At 42.7% G+C, this 14,205-nt stretch overlaps 2 protein-coding genes across 8 annotated transcripts in view; both read left to right on the top strand.

The window, feature by feature from the left end:
* Nucleotides 1-519: 519 nt before the first annotated feature.
* LOC130522887 (CASP8 and FADD-like apoptosis regulator) lies at nucleotides 520-4,489 on the top strand. The gene is made up of 9 exons (XM_057027738.1): nucleotides 520-1,029; nucleotides 1,110-1,215; nucleotides 1,283-1,418; nucleotides 1,916-1,962; nucleotides 2,105-2,189; nucleotides 2,281-2,327; nucleotides 2,428-2,506; nucleotides 2,597-3,101; nucleotides 3,194-4,489. The coding sequence occupies exons 1-9, from the start codon at nucleotides 749-751 to the stop codon at nucleotides 3,318-3,320; spliced, it is 1,413 nt and encodes a 470-aa protein (XP_056883718.1). The 5' UTR covers nucleotides 520-748; the 3' UTR covers nucleotides 3,321-4,489.
* A 458-nt stretch (nucleotides 4,490-4,947) lies between these two features.
* The window catches only part of dip2a (disco-interacting protein 2 homolog A), a 49,233-nt gene continuing 39,975 nt past the window's right edge, over nucleotides 4,948-14,205 (top strand). For 3 of the 7 annotated variants that reach the window (XM_057027632.1, XM_057027609.1, XM_057027592.1), the window contains exon 1: nucleotides 4,948-5,532. In XM_057027632.1, coding sequence (XP_056883612.1) covers nucleotides 5,409-5,532 — 124 coding nt within the window. In that variant the 5' untranslated portion in view covers nucleotides 4,948-5,408. The remainder of the gene's footprint in view (nucleotides 5,533-14,205) is intronic. The other 4 variants (XM_057027617.1, XM_057027583.1, XM_057027624.1 and 1 more) reach the window with 2 other exon arrangements.

Genomic DNA, 14,205 nt, shown 5'->3' with positions numbered 1-14,205 from the left:
AATAGCCAACATTATCGATAGCCAATAGTTGTACTCTCAATGATTACTCACGCTAGTGTGAGGAAATGCCCGTAAATTTCACAGTAAATCCCCTGGTTGTCTTTTGACTACGTGTTCAAAACTAGTCATCAATTCAAATATTAAAAACATTTTTTTTAGAACATCAAAAATATCTGAGGTCCTGCCCTCTGCTTTTATGTTGATGAAAGAAAATATACGTAACTTAATCCAAAGTCCACTCTATGGTTAATTAACCATATACTATGTATTAAAATACTGGCGTCAAGATTAAGATCAAGGTGACAATTAAGTCAACTGGAATAACATATGGATAATTAATAATTACTCGTTTGTCAACCAACGTTGACTTACTAAACGCTTCCCCCCTCTCAAAAACAAATTAAACAATCAGCTAGAAATAACAACATTAAACAACCAGCTAGAAATAACAACATTCAGCTAGAAATAAAATTAAATGCAAAATGTTGTGCATTCAAATAAAACTACTTTATACTTTGGGATGGATGTCTGTCATAGCAGAAGTGCTTAAGGTTTTTCTTTCGGTTTCTCTCGATCTAACTACGCTTCCTCTTAGAGCGCGCCATTACGCACTGGAAACTTTAAGCGAAAAATGACCTAATATCCAAATTTGGAGGGGTTCAGGGGATTCCAATCGTCGCCGATCCTCTTTTTGTTGCGTCGCTGAGCTGCCAGACGAACCAACTCCGGATCAGTCGCTTACACGGACATGGATCAGCTACAGACGATCAACCAGGTCGTTGAGGAACTCAACAGCAGCGAGCGAACAAAACTCCTGTATCTGTGTGGCAGTTTTGAGACGGAACACAGCACGGAATCCTTGAAGGAACTCCTGGGACATAAAGTTCTGCACGATGACACCGGTCAGCTGTTGCTGGGGGAATTGATGGTGCGACTGAGACGCTTCGACATTTTGAGGAAGGTGTGTAAAACTACCAGAGATGAGGTGGAGAGGACTTTGTCGAGCAGGCATTTTGTGCCGAAATTCCGGTAAGACCTGTTGTAAAACCCTTATCAGTTTCTTTTACAGCGGAGTCATTTAATCTCTTCGTTTTATTGTTTCACTTCAGGGTGTTGATGGCTAACATAAGCGAGGATTTGGCCAGTGACGACCTGAACAGTCTGAAGTTTTTGTTAAGTCAAGTCTTACCGCGTGAAAAGCTCGAAAAGTCCAAGGTGAGTCAATACAGGAATGTGGATGAGTCGCTGTTTCATCGCAAACCTCACAGTCAACTCATGACAGAGTTTCCTGGACGTGGTCATTGAGCTGGAGAAGCTGGACAAGGTTTCGTCCCACAGCGTTGACCTTGTGGAGGAGTGTTTAGTGGGCATCGGCAGACTCGATCTGACCAGAAAAGTATCTGCCTACAAGAAATCAGGTAGGAACAAAGCTTTCCAGTCAGCTACTAGAATTACTTTTTGAAACCACAGGACAACTCATGCATGAACTATTGACGTAGATGAAAGGTTTTAAAGGAACAGAAAATGACCCAGAAAGTCACCCATTCACATGATGTTGGACGAGATCAAAGAAAAGAAAGTGAAACATGATTTGGAAAACCCCTTTTTAATCAGCAGTCGCCATCATTTTAAAAATAATTTGATTTAAATGCAGTTACTAAATAAGGAACAGTAATTTCCTTGACATCTGAGAACAAGCAGTGTATATAAAAAAGCTGAACTAACAACATATACCGGTACTTTTTTTTTGCATGCACGTGGGCTTGTAGTGCTGTGATTATCAAAAATGCACCAGAGTCTGGCTCTTTCTGTGATTTTGCATGCTCTCCACACACCTGCAATCCACTCAGACACACGTAGAATCATCGAGAATTGATGGATTCCATGTGTAATGTGTCCTTCTTCACCCCATCAGCTGCAACATTGGAGCAAAACTCTCAGCAGCAAAGATCAAGAACTCCTGTAAGCATGCACATGTTTGCATTTAGAAAATTCATTGAACATGTTTGCATTTAGAAAATTCATTGAACATGTTTGTATTTAGTAAACTCATTTACTATTTCATAAAACGAATGCTGTTTTTTTTATTTTATGAAATCTACAGAGTCCATTCTTTGGCGCCAGCAGCCAACACCAGGCGATAGGACAAGAGCAGCCCCTCTGCAGGGCCAAGAACGGCAACTTCAAATGTATATTTGGCAGCAATATATAAATCCAAGTATTATATCCTATTTTACAAGACCTTTGGGCCACTTCTTACACCATTTTGCTCTTCATCAGTTGCAGAAAACATACCAATCTCTTCATCCAGAGATCAGAGCTTTCAGGTGAGATTTATACTGGTTGCTAGTACAGTGTTTTATATGTCTGGGCTGGGTGTAATTAGAGCCTTACAGAACCTGTTGTGTTTTCCCATCCCTCTGCCAGAATCAGCTGGAGTCCTACAGGTTCACCAGTAACCCCAGAGGAGGGTGTCTCATCATAGACTGCGTGGGTAACGATGGAGGTGAGAAACTTTGTGCTATCAGACTTGGGGGAACAAATATTCTGTCCCTTTACTGTAATAAATATACAAATACCTTCCTTCCTCATTCAGATTTGTTGGAACAGACTTTTAAGGCTCTTCAATTCCGCGTAGTCGTCCACAAGTGGCTGGGGGGGGACCAAATTCTCCCAGCTATCAAAGAGACAATCAGACAGAGACAGTACACGGAGGGTGACGCCTTCGTCTGTTGCATCATCAGTCGTGGTACCTCAAATCACCTCCTGGGCACTGATTCATGCATCACGGGCCTGCCTGTGGACAGTGTCAGTCAACAGTTTACTGCTAAGGGATGCCCAGCACTGGCTGGCAAACCCAAACTCCTCTTCATTCAGAGGTACAACGTTGCAGAATGTCAACCACACAACTGGAGAGAGCACCAGGACGAGGATCTGGAGACAGATGGGTTTAATGGACACACCACAGTTGATTCTATCCCTGAGAATGCAGATGTTTTCTGGAGTCACTGCTGGACGGATGAACATCAGCTAGAGGAAGGACCCCATTTTTCTGCTTATCTGAAGGCTCTAACTGATGCCCTGCTCAAAGGTCAAAGAAGGTATGGTACCAGCATGTTTACCTAGAAATTCAATCTTAGGAGTTTCCAACAACTGAGGAAGCCAAAAACTAAAATGTGAACTGTTTTTGCAGGAATAAACACATCACTGATCTCCATACAGAAGTGAATGGCGTCATCTATGAACACAACAATAGGAATCCTGGAGCAACGTACCACATTGATCTGAAACACACTCTCCGGAAAAATCTTTACTTGTGAAGGAAAAATAATGAGCAATGCTGTCGACAACATTTCATTAGTCTTTAATATAGTTTATAGTTTAATATAGCATATTTATTGGTGCAGAAGAATGTGATTATATGTACATAGGGACACCTACTGCATGCATTTATCATAATGGAACACTAGTACATATTTTGTATATTTTTAATAATGGAGGAAATACAGTGCAGTTAACTTTTGTTATCTCCTTTGACATATATTTATATTGTTATTCTTTGTCTTTGTTTTTTATTTCCAAAATCATTCTGCACCCTGTAATCTAAAATCAAACATTTTTAAGCATATTCTTTAAAAATCATTTAATTAAAATATAATGAAAGGGTGAATAAAAAATAGTAAGCTTTTATATTAAAATTGTATAAATGTTGCGCTTGAGAGTCAACGTGGCTTGCAGACATGTTCAAAATGCAAAACTGCACAAGCGTTATCTGCTAACTTAGTGCTAGCCTAGTGCCAACTGTAAACATGTGTGTTTCCAACATGTAGAGTCTACATTGTAGACTAATGAGTGATACTTTTGGTATATTATTCCCCAGACTGCAGTGACGTCAAAATAAAAGAAAAAAGAACGTGTACATGAGTAAATATTAATATTTTCCTCTGATATGTGTTAAAATGCATTTGGAGTATGACACATTTCTGCCATTTTATTGAGTAAAAATTGCCGAATTTGAGTTTTTCAAATCCAGGGCAGAAACCCCGGGTGAGGCAGGGGCGAATGGTGCCTCACGTCTGACTGCATGATCCAATGCAAACTGGGTTTCATGACGTGTGCCAGTTTGTGTTCCTCAGCATATCGCTAATATAAACTTTACAGAAATAGTCGTTATACACCATGACTTCCATGTAATGTCTTTTATGCATGTGTGAGAGAACTATTCCTACTGATCGCACAATAAAGTGCAGAGAAGTCAGCAGGTGAGGCAGACAGTACTCTGGCTCAACGCAAGGGGGCGTACGCAAGCTGGCAGGTGCTTTCTGGCTTCAACAGATTCAATACTGTCCTTAAAGAATTATTCTTTTTTTTATGATCATTTTAATAGGCACACTTTAGTAAAAATGTATTGAAGCACCAGAATTTAAAGTTTGAAACATAACATAAGAAATGTTCACTGTTGGTCAAAATTAAATTTGTGCTGCACACATCTCTGCACTTTAATTTGTTTACAGTATATATGAATTTCCTAAAACACAAGATGGGTGCTCTATCCATAGCTATAAAAGAAAGTTCTTTATAGGACAAATATGTTCCTGTGTATATGTTTGTGTTGGTTTGTGAGTGTAATTGAAAGAGGAATGCTGATGGGATATGAAGCATTATCAGTAGTTGTGTGCTGTTGGAAAAATGGTGAAATAAGATGCTTTTTTCAGTTCTTACAATCGTAAATGTGACTCTTGAGGAGTCAGTGCCTCACCAGCCATGACCCTCGCCGCACGTCACTGGTTGGGATATTATTCCCCAGACTGGAGTTTATGACGGACCCGTGTCCCACCGAACAGACGCGCTCGGTGTTATTCGCCACGCGGCGGCACTGTGGCAGTTGTGACGGTAGGGGGCAGCCGTGCGCCACAGCAGCGCTTTACGCGCGAGCGCACACACAAACACGAGAAAGGGTCTCGTGGGCGTGCGCGGCCAGGGCTGCTGTTGCTATGATGCAATGGCGACTGCGCCGTGGGAGGCGAGCCTGGAGTTGAATGAGTTCCCTCCACAGTTGGAGTGAAGCGGCCGACGACAGTCAGCCCAGGACAGCGAGCGCGCCGCCCAGGGACTGTCAGCGAGCACTGCGACGAAGACAGGACCCGGTCCCTGCACACTCCCTGGAAACGCACGGCCAGGTGTGTCCGCTAGCCCCGCAGCTAGCCTTGTCATGACGCCTGGGAAGCTTTCTCACACATCTGTACGACGTTGCAGCAAGACGGGAGAGACAGCGACACCCTGCTCGCCCTCCTTAGCCGAAATCAACTGAGGAGGGATTGTTTTCAATCCCATTTGAACCTGTCTACTCGTGTCTTCTTCCTCACCTGCCACTCGGCGGAGCTTTCCGTGGATCTTTCTGGACCACCATGGCTGAAAGAACCTCCACCGGGCTGCTAACGATGATGTTGGATTCCACGCCGGCTGTCGGTGTGAGCCTGCCGGCGGAGGTACGGGAGAAGCTGGCGGAGCTGGAGCTGGAGCTCTCTGAAGGTAAGTTGACATACAAAGGAGCAACGATTTCCTGTTGTTCGCTTTTAACACATGTATGATGAACGTAGAACCACCGCCCTATTTTGCAAATGTGCTTCGTATTAAAAACACTATCTTTGGTGGAGCTGTTATAAGTCTTTTCCGTTCCTGAACTTCTGTAGTTCCCTGGACTTGATAAACTAAACTCCACTGGCCAATTTATGACTTTATTTCTGTTTCACCGATGTCAAACTGTTTTCATTGTTGTGACATTAAACAGATCACGGTCAAACTCCACGTATACGATCCGATAGAGATCTGCCTGAACAGCTGAGCCGACACACCCATGCCGCTGTTGTGGCCCTGTTTGTCTCCCTTCAGCAAAGGTTCAGTCCCTCTTTTAGGGCTTATTTTAATGTAAATGTGTGGTCTTGTTTAACCTGAGGTAGAGGCTGCCCTGCTGTCTGAATCAGCACCGTGAAAAGGTCAAGAGAAAAGTTGATCAGGAAAGAACATGCAGACATTTACTGAGAGATGCCAAATGGATTTTTCGGCATCTACCTTATTAGGACTTAGGATCTTCATCAATTCTGGTGATATTTCTACACATATGTCCAGCAATAGGACATCTTTTATGTGTTTACAAGAGCCACTATTCTTGTTTACATGCCCAGTGCTTTTTGCATTATTTAAATATATTTTCTTCCAGCTTGTTTCAACTGTATATTAAAGAAACGTTTACCTCTGGTTATTAAAATACTGGATGCAAAACCGGATAGAAGGAACACTTTGTGGAAATAAAATGAGAAATTGGAATTTGTACATTACTGTTTCCTTGCATTTGGTGTTAAACATGAACTTTGCATTTAACCCCCCCCCCCCCATTAAACCCCCATTGAGTCTTATGTGCAACGTGAATACAAGAGCGATTGTTCCTCACTTCACAAAGCTTTTCTTGTGTTTTTATGTCAGTTCAATGCAACCCATTGTCAACTGCATAGCTTTTAATCGAGTGGCTCTTATATGACTAAATTTGTGGAGCCTCGTTAACGTCATGTTAATTAATGACCCGCTGAAGATTTGACCTTAAGGGTTTCCAATTCTGCAGAAACCACCAGTGTCTGCAAGTACACGTGTCGGAATCTTGAAAACAACAGCTGACCCAGAGGGGATGTGAAGGTTTTCATGCATCTGTTTAAGTTGTTGGGCTTATCATGGAATTAGGAATAGAGCCATTGATTTAAGGTTCCTCGTGGGATAGTCCTTTTTTCCAGGGGGTGTTCCTAAATCGGTCCGTATCACCGACTTTCCGCCTCTTGCACACTGCCCGTCACATACTCCAATATCAGAGTCCTGGTAGTGACGTCTCTAAATATGTTGACTTCTGTCTCTATTCTGTAATTTTGCCTTTCACTGCCTCAAGGAGCCTCCATTTCTCCCCCCCCTGATCAAAGGAGTGGAGTGCCTTTCCACATATTTCTACACAAGCCGTCCTTTTATTTTCATTCTCAGTTCTTATTCTTTTATGCTGCTGCTGCTGTGAACTCTTCACCTCGCCGCGATGCCCTCCGCTTGCCCCATTGTTGCATCCTGTCTCCAGATACAACAGACGCCCTGTGTGACTGGACAGAGACGAGCTCCTGGAAGTCGTGCAGATATTACATTTTTCTTGATCAACTCTTCTCAGAGGCTTCTCAAAGCAGCGAGAGCAACATTTTGGTGTTTAGCATGAAAGACTGTTCCAGTAGGAGCGAGTGATGGTTTCTGAAAAAACGTTATTTATTCATGGAGACGAATTGATGCCTCACGCATGTTTTCTTAAGCAGTTTAGCAGCGGTGTGACTTTTACACAATCCAGCAGCTCGACTTGATGAAAGTGGAGCATCAGCACGGACGGCCTGCGTGCCTTTATGGTTGTTCTGGTGGTTGTAAGAAACTGGTCTCTCGAGATAGATTATTTTAAACACCGGTTATATCTGCTGTGTTTCTTCACATGATGTAGTTTTAATCACATCCATCCTTCTTCTGATTTACAGTACTGTCTGAAACTACTGCAATTTACAGTCACGTTGTTATCTTTGGACACATCAGTGCTGCACTCTCCCATGTTATGAACCTCTCTTTAAATGAATGTTAACTAAGAATCTGTTTTTATGCCTCTTGATCACTAAATGCAAGAGAATAAGTGGCTTATCCCACAATCTTGGTAATCCCTGTTAACAATATTCTACACATCACATCTAACGTGAGGAGCCTTTGGCGTTCCTCAGCTGACCTGGATGCAGATGTCTAGCCAAAATATGGGGCAAAAAGGAGGGCGGGAAGACGGATGGTCCCCATTATCTCCTGCAGGGAGGAAGGAGAGATATGTCTGCTCAGTAATTCATTGGCTCCCTCCGTCTTTCTCTGGTTTTCTTCTCTGTTTGCTGTGTAAACCCCCTGATTAAACGTCATTTTGAGTCCGCGGCTGGTGTTTGCTGGGTAACTGCCAGACCCCCGTTTGGTTGGTTGGTCATTGTGCCTGTTTTGCCTGCACCCATTCAGCAAACATTTACACAGCAGCACTGCACGTTTTTGATGGTTTAAAAAGTGGCTGAGTTTTGTTATACGAGGTTATTTTTATTCCATGTATGACTTTTCCTGCTCTTCATTTGTTTTTCAAGGTTGCATATTAAATTTGTTTTATTCCTTCATTGAGGCAAATCAGTAGTCTGTTAATTGGCATTAATGAGACGTTAATGATTGAACCTCTGGCACTCATCAAAAGCTCGTTTTATTATCTGTGGTGGGTTTTTGCGGTTAGTGACATGGAATGAAAGTTAAATTACTGAGGTCTACAGCAGTGCAAGGCTTCTGGTCGACCATGGTGGCCAGCAGCTTCGTAGGACCTGATGGGAAGCGAGCCTCCTGGAAATCCCAGTGTGTTTGTCTACAGGGTAAACTGAGGTAAGACCGCTCCACAAAGGGGACAGGGATCCGCTGGTCCTGACTCATGCGTTACAGCACTCGGTGACTCCCACCATCAACTCGTGAAGGAAGTGTGTGTACTTGGCTCACCCAGTGAGTCCAGTCTATTGTTAACTAGAGCCACATATTTAATCAATGTAGAGTCACATTGTGCATTAAGGGCTTTCAGGGACATAAGGGATTTGGAGTGATTACTGAAGGACCTTTGTAGCTGCTGGTTAGCGCTGTAATAGGATCTGCACAAGAAGAATTTTGAACCTCGGAGCGACCCGTCCACCGTATCTGCTGCAGAGTTGAGTTTAGGACTGGTGGTGGTTAGAATGTGTAAGGTCATAAATATTTCATGGGTGTGCCTCAGAGCATAGTGGAGCTTCAGATTTTTGTGTTGCTTTCATATACGTCTTCCAACTCTATATGCACTCTCTGCACTCTTTTCGTCCATTTGCTTTTAGCTGGCGTCTCTCTGTGGGTTGTTAAGGTAGTTCTTTCCATTTATTAAGCACAAACCTCAAAGCCGCTCTTCATTTGTGTTCAGCAATATACTTTTATAGATACTGTCTGGGTTTTTATTACAGATCTCCACATCCTGTCTGGTCTTATATGAGGATGTATGAATATTTAAATGATTGCACCCTGAAAGCGCTGGTAGATATACTTTTTATTCCCTTGTGAGTCCAAACACTAGTGAGTTTGGAACCTTGAAGTATATCTTCCTGTTACAGAGAGGTAACTAAATCAGATCAGATTAGCAAAAACTACTGATAATTTTAAGGGCCAGCACTGCATCATGAAATAGCTTAGGGTAATCATCCCTTCAACTTGCATACCAGTAATCTGCTTTCTTTGCTCTCTCAAGTGACTCAAGCATGACGTTGTACTGGCATCAGCTGTGTTTTATTGGCTATGGTTCCAGTTCATGACACATATTGATTACACTGCCACACTCTTACAATCCCCAGCTTGTGGCTGACGGCAGCTTCTTTTAAAACACTGTAAATTTAGGTTATGAGATTTTGTGCTCTTTAAATCAAAACCTTACTGGTCTGACTATCCATATAGTTTGTAGAAGGGAGATGTGTTTTCCATGCCCACCAGGGACTTGACCTTTCAGTAATGAAGCGGGAGGGAGATTGTGCCAACCTCAAGCTGGGCTGCCATCCTGTCTGTCCTGCCACAAAGGGAACGCAATCTCTGTATCTGCCCAGAATATGTGCTTAGTGTAGCACTAAAAACTGTGGTTTTAACTTGCAATGGCCTCATGCTCTGTATTTTAAAAGCCATTAAATATCTCATGTCATTTGAATGTATAGTTCTGAGTTCCTGATGATGCATTTCCGTATACGACCTTCCAGAGAAATGGTGTGTGCAGTGAGCAGCAGTGCCCAGCGAAGCACTGGGACGATTTGCTGACCAAACACACCACATGCTCCACCCCAGGACACATTCTAAAATCCCCACAGTCCCCAGTTAGAACTGAATTTGCCCTAAAGATATAAAAGGATGTTGTTATCAGTGTTTTCAGTTCTTCTGATCTTTGCTGGGAGAATTGCTCACAGATATCAAAAGGCAGAGTTACCGAGCTGCACGGTGATCAGGTGACCATTTCTAAATGAGCGGGTAGATTTTTAAATAAGCAGGTGGATTAAAGTCATTATTAGGCATTTTTCCTCATCTGTTCGTTGTTTATCTTGAGAATTCAATCCCTGTCTTAACACATTCATCAATCAGGAGCATAAAGAGACACAAACACCATCATCTCAAACAACCTGAGGGCAGAAGACATTGTAAATATCATCTTCTTTAGAGACTGTACCAAAAGCAATATGTAAATATGATATTGGAGAGCTATAGAGCCTGTTGTTCTAACATTATTTGAAATATGGTCTGTTCTGTGGAGTTCTGAAGTCAATTGTTTTAGTTGGTATCTGGATCTCCTCAGATGTGATGTGCAGATCAAAGATAAACGGGATTCTTTGTTGCTGCAGCAGGCTCATTCCGAACCTTCCCAGTGGAAAAACAACAGACAGAAAATGTCTGGAATGCACCATGACCTATCGGCTCCACCACGAGGAGAGGGATCTCTCAATCCCCGCCGCTGCTGGAGGGCGAGGCTGCGCACAGCAAACAGCCAACATAAGCGTTGCAGGTTGTCCCAAGCTTTCAGGAGAACGGGCCAAGCACCCCCACCCCCCGCAGTTTATTCTCTTATGTGCCCCGCTGGAATATGGGGAGGGAGGAATAAAACCCAGCCCACCTTCTTTATGGTGCTGCTTAGACCACAAAGTGTTTTCCAGCTTGTGTTGTGGACAGCGAGGAGTTCGCTCTTCTGTAAGAGTTCTTAGCTTCTCCCCAGTGAGCTGCTCCACATGAACCTGCGTAGCCTGAAACCAAAAGGATAGAGGGATGCAAAGAGAAGGCGAGTCAGGACTACATTTAAATCCTCCTGAGGCATAACTGGTTTAAAAAACCCTGGATAAATCGCTCCCCCGCCATATAGTTATCACTAACGTGTGTCTGGGAGACATCACATCGTAGGTCTTCAGCCAAGTGTTTCTTTCTTTAAAGTTAGTGTTAGCAATTTTAGAGTGATGTCATTAGCGAAACACAGATCCGGAATGAGAGAGGTGAGTAATGATTATTTAATCTAAAAACTATTGGATGCCGCAACACTTGCAGGGTTTGTTTTTGCTGTCATGGCGATGAATTCTATTGGCAGAAATTGTGCATTCTTGAGACCTGAAATATCTTGCAGTCACTACATGAAACAGTGTTTCCCAATTCGTTTAGTAAGGAAAACAAAGGCTAATTCTACTCAAAGGCCTGGTCCAACGTTGTCCATGTGCAACTGTTAGTTCCCCAAAGAACATTCTCAGGATCAACACACACTTCCAGGCAAGCCTTACTCGGTTCACCTGCCTTTTGTTTTACTTTGTTGCTGTGAAAATAGATCTTTTTTTGTGGATTTAATCGCTTTTCTCTGGGATTTTGGAACATCACAAGAGGAGTTTATTTCCTTAGAAATGATGGATGCATTCTCTAATATGAAAAAAATGAAAATGAAGTGCAATCAGTTACTTCTTCGGGCACTAACAGAAACCCACTAGACGTTTAACTGATAAGGACTTCATACAGGAGAGCCGTGTTGACACAGTAAACATTTACCTTACCGTTACCTTAAGATCGTTTATACGGAGACAGTTTTTATGATGATTTTACAGAAAAATATGTGAGTGAAGTGCCCACATTTGGACTTCAAATATCATTGAAATCTTCTTAACCTGGGTTTTAAACACTTGGTGGAATTTTTCCACATCAATTAAGCAGTTTTGCTGTCTGTCAACACACCCAAGATGTTCTCAATGACCCTTTTTATGCAGTATTATGTGTGGAATCCCAAACGCTTGGGGTGGAACAATGACATGGATATAACCTTAACCTGACCTGTAATCTAATATAACACTCAGAGGCTCGCATCATGTCTCAGCGCTCTGACTTAACATTCTTTACAATTCAGGCCTCTTGAGTGTTGATAGTGTGTTGATCATAGCTGTGGCCCAGTAATATGTGCGCAGCTGGCCTGATGACAGCGGCAGCTCGGTAGTAGAATCTTAGAAATCTGTTTTCTCATTTCTCGAATGATTCCATTAAACCACACTGCCCATGGAGACTCCGCCCTTCTGGAGGCAGAGACAGTCTAACCCTCAAGTCCTGACCAAGTGTCAGATACCGTACCACACACACACACACGCACGCACGCACGCACGCACGCACGCACGCACACACACACACACACGCGTGCGTGTGTGCGTGTGCGTGCGTGTGCTCAGTCGTATTTTTTAAAATGATTTGCTTCACTATAACCTTATACAGTATTTGTGTGAATGTAGTGGCTCGGAGGCATGACCTTTTAATTCAGACTTGTATAAAGGTTTTCAATTCTCTAAAGATTCTAAAGGTTAGGATTGTAGTTTTACACACATTGCAGCAAATTCCCATCTATACAATTGTCCATCCCACAATATCATGAATTTGTTCTTTGTTGAGGTTTATTTTTAACTTCTTGGGTGAACCTATAGAATATTCCCAGCATCTGCACGCATCTTTATAGGCACTTGAACAGAGAAGCTGACCTGTCTGCTGCCCCAGCAGTGCTGTCTGACCTCTGGCCTTGTGTGACTGAGAGCTGGATCCACTGCAGGTCACAGAAGATGAATGGGAGACTGATACCATCAATCTGCACTTTCTTCTTTTGAAAGCCTTAATAAATTAGGCTGGCTGGAACTCGCATTGTCCCACCTCTGCTTCCCTAAATTCCCTTATTTGTTAGCTCTCAGCTCAGTTCTGTTTTGTGTTGCCTCGCTCTCGGCTTTGCACATGAAATTGTTTGCCGGTGTGCACTTGACGAGCACAAGAACGCTGTTTCCGTTCCTGTCGTGTCACAGCTTGTTTGTTGAGCTAGGCTGCGGGTTTGGCCCCCACATGTGCATGAGGATAAGTGCAAAAGCAGAACCTGTGCTGTTGTCCCCCCCAACTTGATTCATTCTGTTACTGACCATTCATCCTTCCTCCTAGATTTTTTTTTCTTCAAGGAGCAGTGGAGGAGCGCCAGCACTGAATCCTTTCTTAGTGAGAAATACTTTTCCAAGGCTTAGCCAGGAGCAGAGTTTGTTTTTTTGTCTTAGAATCGGCTCCACTTTTGTTTGAAATTTTGTTTAAAAAGTGATAAACCACCTTTACGGAGCCGAGACTGGTTTCATAAATAAAAGATATTTGGACTGCCTGACCGGACCAGCGTTTATTAATAGCATTTTTGCAGTTGTTTATGTTAAAATAGAATAATACTGCAGCAGATGCATTCCTGTGGTGAGTTCAGGAAACCTTTAGTGCCACAAGAATGGAGGTTTGCTTTTAACCAGTTTGACTGACTTCGAACATGTTGTTTACTGTGTACATAAGATGGATGCAGGTTTATTTTATATTCATTAACAATCAAACACATAAATTGGATGGACCAAAGTAATATTTCTAACGTGGTACAGGTCAAACATTCATGACATCTTTTTCTCCAAGTAGATTAAAACTCAAATTGACTCTATTCTGCTTGTGTGCGACATCCCATAATGATTTCCCAGGGGATGTAACTAAAACCCTTTAATTTCCCCAGTGAGGCAGGAGTTTCACCACGTTAGCTAATAGAGGCTGCTTAGCCTCTAGTGGAGTTAACAACTGGTATCAGCTGACAAGTGTTACCAAGCAAAGGCGGCGTGAACAATGTATCCACATTTGACCCTTTGCCTTATCGGCCCCCGTGTCCTTGAGGAACAATGTGCAACCGTGCTGCTGCTTTCAATCATGAGCGCGAATGTAAAACACGAATGACCTGGGATGCAACCGAGACATTTAAGGTCAAGCATATGATCTTTTTTCCTGATGTTTAGGGAAGTGTTGAGAACTGGAGTAATTCTCCAGAATATTGACGTCATGGCGCATACTGCCATCATAATTGTTGCTATTCTCAGTGTTTCTTTGATCTCTAAGGTCACACGCTATCACTGAAAACGCTGGTTTATGTTCAGTTACACATTTGTGTCTGTCTGTCACACCTCCACATATGGTAACTGTACAGATGTTCCAGAGGTGTGGATGGCTTTCTTTTTCAGGATGTAACGCTAACCCCAGCCCAGGCTGGAAGTTCCTGCATCTTTTCTGGGGTTTCCTCACTGAGAG

The sequence above is a fragment of the Takifugu flavidus genome, chromosome 1 (genome assembly GCF_003711565.1).
Source record: "Takifugu flavidus isolate HTHZ2018 chromosome 1, ASM371156v2, whole genome shotgun sequence".
In the NCBI taxonomy this organism is placed as follows: domain Eukaryota; kingdom Metazoa; phylum Chordata; class Actinopteri; order Tetraodontiformes; family Tetraodontidae; genus Takifugu; species Takifugu flavidus.
The sequence above is the reverse complement of the archived record's forward strand: the minus strand, read 5'-3'. Positions and strand labels throughout refer to the sequence as shown.